Raw genomic sequence first — 6,858 nt, 5'->3', positions numbered from 1 at the left:
TTTAATAAATTTATCACTACAAATTCAAAATTCAAATCAAATTTATCAAATTCGATTAAATCCATGACCAAAACACTTTGGCCAAAAACATATGCCTTATCCATAATAATTATATTGTTATTAAATATATATACCTAATATAAATGGATTGCTACTTGAATTTTGATTGCTATTTTCCCAAATTATTAATATGAAATAATTATTTTATTTTATTTTTCTATTTCGCTCATTATTTTCATTACCTTTATTTAATTTTATATTAAAAAGTAAGTTTATATATAAAACAAAAACCCCACCAAATAAAATTTTACTAAATATATTATTGTTATTATATTTACAAAACAATACTTTCTTTATTCCAATTTTAATCTGTCCTTAAAAAATACATTTTTATATTAAAAAGTATCATAGATAATAAGTAATAGCTCCTGATATGGAAACACACTAAACTTGGTGATTGTCATAACTTGTTTTTCTTTTCCCTTCTAAAAAAAAACGTCTTAAATAACCACCTTTAAAACTAGGTAAAAGTACTATAATTTTAGATCATAATTTATTTAAAAAAATCTTATAATTTATGTGAAATTAAAATTAAAATTAAAGGGGGGTCATTTAAATAAAAATTGGGACATTAGTAGTATTGTGTTTTGTAACAAAAAGGGAAAAAAGGTGTTACCCTAAAGTCACAATTCATTGCCGGATTGACAGTCACAGTTCATTCACTCGCCGGAGAGCAGTTGAAAATGGTGGTGAGATTAAGGTTATCGAGGTTTGGATGCAAAAATAAACCTTTTTACAGAGTAATGGCGGCCGATAGCAGATCTCCAAGAGACGGCAAACACTTGGAAGTACTTGGTTACTACAATCCTTTACCAGGTAACAAACACAATTTTCCCCTATTTTTATTGACTGATTATGCTCTTTATCATCAAAAATTGATTTTATTACACATTTCACCTTACTTTGGATTAACCCCATGTGAAAAAATTTCATCTTTTAGCTTTATTTGTACTGTTGTTGAGAGAAACCTCAGTTCTTGAATTCAAATATTTGTTGTTTTGTTGAGGTGCTGATGTATAAGTTTGTACAATTTTCACTTTGTACAGGGCAAGATGGTGGTAAACGGATGGGTCTTAATTTTGATAGGTTGAAGTAAGTAAAGTTCCAAACTTGTTGTTTTTGTTGTGATTGATTCCCAATTTCATGTGTTCCATTTGTAATTTGGAGACTCTTGAATTGCATTTTTCTCTCTTGTTAAAGTTCAGATGACTGACAACAAGTTAAAGGGTGAACCCTATTAGAGTTCAGGTCATGTATTGTGCTTTTGTTGTTGTTGTCTGGCAAAGAATATTGTAACACTACTCAAAGGTAATAATTCAGTTGCTTCTGCAGGCTGTAGATGCTCAACATTGGTATAGCTTTTCTATTAGGCAAAGCTTATTTGATCCGGAAAATCATTGAAATTCTTGTATGGCTATGAATTGGTACGGTTAAGACTGGTTTATAGCTGTAGGATCAAGAATAACATTGTAGTTGCGTAAAACAGATTTTGCTAATTGGTCATTTTAAATTTTCTGTCCATCTTGTTTGTAGTCTTCAAAAAGAATATAGTTGACTTAGGGATTGACTGAATACGCTGGCCAAACCAGATTGTTGTCAGATGCATATCAGAAATGCAATGCCTTAATCAGTGACAAAAAATGAACAAAATTTTCTCATGAGCTGCCTCAAAGAATGAGTGAGTGGAACAGGGAGCTGACTTAATGCAGTACTTTGAAGTGTTTAGGGAGTTTCTAGGGTGACTATTGTGTGTGTGTCTATATATCTATATATATATATATATAAAGTGTTTTGGGTAATTTCTAGGGTGACTATTGCCAGATATGTACAAGGGATCAAATAAGCTATTTGAATTGAGTTATCGAGGAAGTTGTATGGAATAGGTGCAACTGGAGCTAAGGAGGTTATGGACCAATGTTAATTATGTTGGCGAAAAGGCAAAGATAACAATGCAATTGAGATTCTGATGTGCCTCAAGTTATAAAAACTTATTCCAAGAGGCCAAAATAAACAATTAAGAAACTTAGTAACTGTCATGAGACAGTTACACATGTATTGGGTGGTTTTTTCTGTAGAAATAGGGGCAGGGCAGTTAAAACAAGGGTATTCAGAAAATAAAGAAAAGGGAATAAAGAAAAGGGAATTTTGGGAGAGTTTCTAGCCTCTCGAATGTCTAGAAAGGTTGTGATCTTTATGATTATATAACTAAAATTCATTATTGTCTTAGGATGTGATTTATTATGTCAGTAGTGTACTCATGATTATTTTGTTTTCAGACTTCTTGTTGTAATATCAGTGAATCTAGTGTGAAACAGCATTGTTTGTTCCTTTATTTTCTATTTCAGCAGTAAAGTCTATCAGATTCATTGAACATATTTTCAGAGACCATTAGCATTATACCACAGTAACCCCCCTCCTTTTTTTTGTGTGTGGGTGGGCGGGGGTTGTTATTTTGGGGGTATGTATTCCTTTATGAGTTCTTGTGCTATAAATTTCTTATGAGTTATTTTTGTGTACATTTTGTTGAGAGCGTGACAAGTTGAATGCTGGCTCACTTGATTGAGATGAATCTTTGGAAAAACAAAATTCATCTGGTTGAACTGGTGAACAATATGCTAACTCATCCCGGGAAGTCGTTAACAGTTTGCTGTTTTAGACTTTCTTGAATTTTTTGCTTCTAAAGAAGAGGATTTGTCATCTTTAAGTTGTAGGAAATAGGAATGATGTTCTCCTTTCACAATGATGAGAATAATAAATGGTTCTCTGCTGCACTGTTAACTTCGAGTGGCAATGATTGTTTAGAACTTGCTTGGCTGCAGATGGGGTGAAACATTAGTGAGTGTTGTGTTTGGTATAATCAAAGATCTTATCATCTTTATTCTCTTGTTTCTTCTGTTAATTGTGTACATGGACCATAAACATGATAAAATGGTTCATTTGTCGAGTGTGCTGTATACAACACATAGTTTAATATGTATTTGTGGACTTGGTTTAGCGAATTAGGAGTGTGTGGTTGTGATTTTGAAAGGTTAAAAATTATCATGTAACACTTAAAGACAAATTAAGAAACGACATTTGTTAGTTAGGATCTCTTTTTAACTCCTTTACTTTGCTCCAGGGACTCATTTTGGCTGGGTTAGGCAGAGAGTTAAATTGTAGTTGATTTATGTCGGACCTTTTTATTCCAATTTGTAGAAAACACTAGTACTGTGTTGTTGCATAAACTTTCTTGTTTTTGCTACTGTTTCTCATGAGTCTTTCAAAGGATTAAGTTGATTACTGTTTTAGGACAGGCTTTAACATAAAGCAATTTCATGTAAAAAGCTCAATATATTTCCTAATAAAGGTGCAGTCTCGCAGCTATTTGCAAAGTGGACCTCTTGAAGGAACTGAAACTCCTTTCTAGTGTATATCAGATGACTTATGACCTATTAGTCAGTCAGGAAAAGGAAGGTGCCTAGTACTGTAGGGATGAACACTCACAGTTCTTGATCACTGGTGCTCATTGATTTAGACAAGGCAGGAGCATAACTAATAGTATGATAAATCCTGATGCTGATATAACCTGTTTCCTGTTTATGAGATTGTGGCAACTCAAGTTTTAGTCTTGCAAAGGTCCAAAAGGAAAATAGTGCCCAAATGGTTAAACTGTGACCTTGCTGTAGTTGTTGCAATAGGTTCTTATACTCTTAGTCATCGGATAGTTGTTAGGATCACACAATCATGCATTCTTTACCTGATATTCGTGGTTCTGCAGGTATTGGTTATCCGTTGGTGCACAGCCTTCAGAACCAGTCCAACGCCTTCTTTTCCGAGCAGGCGTATTACCTCCTCCACCTATGCTGGCTATGGGACAAAAAGGCGGTCCACGGGACACTCGATTAGTTGATCCTATGACTGGACGCATCACGACACCTGAAAGTGCTAAAAGTGCCAATCCAACAGTTGGTTCTGAAGTTGAAGAAGACAAAGATTAGAATCTGACTAGTTGATTTTGTACAACTTCAATTCAAAGATCTGTTTTTTAGTATGTGACAATTGCAGCGCTGATGTTTGAATGTTGCAATCTTAGAATGCGTCATCTTCAAATATGCCCTGATCATGTCTCAATTTTGTCTCGTCTTGCTAAAGGGATATATTTTAACTATCTATGTTTAAATAAAATAACACCCGTTAGATGTGACTTTTGATCTCTGAGCTTTATGCATTTCCTTACTTTTCCGCTTTGACTTTACAAAAGTCCAGTAATGAAGAGCATTCATAGTAATAAACTTCAGCTAGTTTGGTATCTAGAGGTAGTCTATGGATGTGTTCGTAGAAATCTCTACTATTATAGAAATGTGAGAAAAGATGCTCTCAAATGTATACTTGTTGTCAATAGCTAATTTCTGCAGGCCATTTCAGTAAATTCGTCTGAGTTGCTGCATATACTTGAATTTTATTCCTATAAGCAGCAGCTCATATATGTTTGCCTCTCTCTTTCAGTAATAAACCTCATTGTGTATACCTTGATCCTACTTTCAGTCAATCTTCTATATTCTACAGTCTATGCTTCTCAGGTTGCTTTTTCGCCTTTCTGGTAAGCAATTTCTTCACATTATTGGAGTCTAAGTTGTTTTGGCAGTTAGTATTGTGGCTTATGGAAATTGGTACTTTTGATGCATAAATTTTGTCAGATTTCTTTCCTTAAGTTTTGAAATTGCGGAATTCAATTTGCTGTCTCAATACGGAGATCAGAATGGTGCAGTCCTTCGAGCTGCATGTTGAGTTTTCAGTCGATTGATGATGGAAATTGATAGCTAATCCTTGAAATTCATCTGATCCATAATTTTTGATTTGGGACGACAAGATAAACATCGTAGTTTTACCAATATTAATGAACTGTTTGAAATTCTTTCATTTTTATTTTTGGAAAGTACTGAGCAAAATTCTCTCTTAACTTTTGCTTCAGGAGATTTTATTATTTATATAATATATCTCTTGGACAATATTTAGAAAGTTCATTTGTTTTCTTCCAAATCAGATATCATTAGAGCACACACAGTCAATGACTTTCTTTCTTTTCTTCATAATTTACAGCCTTCCTCCAGCTTCTTTACCTGTGGGTGCAAATTAATGATGCATCTGCTGCTATGTTCTGTTTAGTTTTCTCTGTTTCAGGTCTCACTCTATATTGTGATTATTGTTTGTTTAGCATATGGTGTGTATTCAGCATTTCGGACTCTGGTGAGTATCTCTTTTCTATTTATTTTCAATATTTATTCCTCTGCGCATATGTGTAACATTTCACGTTTCAATTTTGGTTCTTTTTGTTACTTTTATTGAACATCTATAATGTTGGCACCCTTGATGCAAACAGAAAGTCTGTTAGGGAAGCAAATGTTGGAAGGTTCATTTTCACTGTCAACTATGCCTAATCAAATTATCTTTTATACCTTCATAGCTATTGCTAGTTGCTATTCTTTCTCCTATTCTCATTTATACACTTTCCTATTTTAACAAAATAGAACATGATAGACTGAGACTGACCAGTAATCTCCACATATACCAACATTTTGTCAATACATTGCAACGACAGTGCTTACCAACAAAATGATGGCTGGCTATATATACAAAATATAGTGCTATTACTACGGATGCAAAGAATAATGTGTCATCTGATAACCATATAACATCCTTGAATATTTATTTTGTTCCTAGGTGCATGCAAATAATTATAACGGTTATGCATTGTTGTCTGCTTGCACGGGATGTTCCCATCTAGTTAGTAGAATCATTGGTTTCACTAGACGCTCATGTGGTTTTGGAATTTAGAATACGCCACCTGGAAAAGAAGAAAAGAGCAAGCTTTTCCTTAAAAAAAGTAATGGCTATGAGTAGTTAAACTCGTCTTGTACTTCTGTTATTGCAATTTGTGACAGTCACATCTGTGTAGTTTTGAGTTGCTCGCTACGTTATAGGTATGTGATGGCCGAAGGCCGATTCTTTTTCTTTCTTTTCTTTATGTGAGGTTCATATCTGTGATATTACCGATAAAAAGATGTATTCTTTTCTTTGTATCTATAAATTTGGTTTATCTGATTTTTATTGGTCACCACTAAATCAAAATTGCTTTACCATTTAAAGAGTTTGCAATGGTGGTGCCATTGAGTTGATTTTCTGTTTTCTTTTATCTCCTCTCACAAAGATATGTGTGTTGATAGGGGAAGCACCGTTTAGATGGCTCCTAGTGTCTAAGAAAGAATTGATCATAATTCATACAGCCTTTGGTGTTCTTAGTATAAGAACAATTGATGTTAAATGATTTTACCATCAATTGCTGTAGAACGATACATTGAATTGGTTGTGCAAATGGCATTCGCAGCATAGTTCCTCATTTGTACTCTCATCAGCATCCAAATGTAGAATTCTTTTGCACTGGCTTTGCATATTGAAAGGTATTAATCAGATTACTGAAAGGCACAAGGGCTGAGCCAATCTGTTTTATTTCTTTTTTTAATTTTGCGAAATTTTCGTAGTTAGACTCTGTTGTTACCTTGGAATTTTTATTCTAGTTGCATAAATTGAAGTGCAGAACCAAATTATTTGGAGTTAATTCCCTAAATGGTCACCCAAGTTTAGGAAATTGCCTTGAAATATCATTTATGTTTCATTTAGGATTAAAATATCACTCAACTATCACTATTTTCTTCCAAATATACTTGACACTTCAAAAGTCTCACTCTCTCCTAGTTGGCATGACATATCATTAAAGTCTTTTTTTTTTAATAATAGACTAATTTGATTCATTAAACCCAT

At 33.6% G+C, this 6,858-nt stretch overlaps 1 protein-coding gene across 1 annotated transcript; it reads left to right on the top strand.

The window, feature by feature from the left end:
- The first annotated feature begins 638 nt into the window (after positions 1 to 638).
- LOC125877523 (30S ribosomal protein S16-2, chloroplastic/mitochondrial) lies at positions 639 to 4,116 on the top strand. Its single transcript, XM_049558794.1, has 3 exons — positions 639 to 876; positions 1,107 to 1,152; positions 3,818 to 4,116. Exons 1-3 carry the CDS (start codon positions 744 to 746, stop codon positions 4,035 to 4,037), a joined length of 399 nt encoding a protein of 132 aa, XP_049414751.1. The 5' UTR covers positions 639 to 743; the 3' UTR covers positions 4,038 to 4,116.
- Positions 4,117 to 6,858: the final 2,742 nt, after the last annotated feature.

This window comes from Solanum stenotomum, chromosome 9, assembly GCF_019186545.1.
Source record: "Solanum stenotomum isolate F172 chromosome 9, ASM1918654v1, whole genome shotgun sequence".
Classification (NCBI taxonomy): Eukaryota; Viridiplantae; Streptophyta; class Magnoliopsida; order Solanales; family Solanaceae; genus Solanum; species Solanum stenotomum.
Note: the sequence above shows the minus strand (reverse complement) of the source record. Positions and strands in the feature narration are given on the sequence as shown.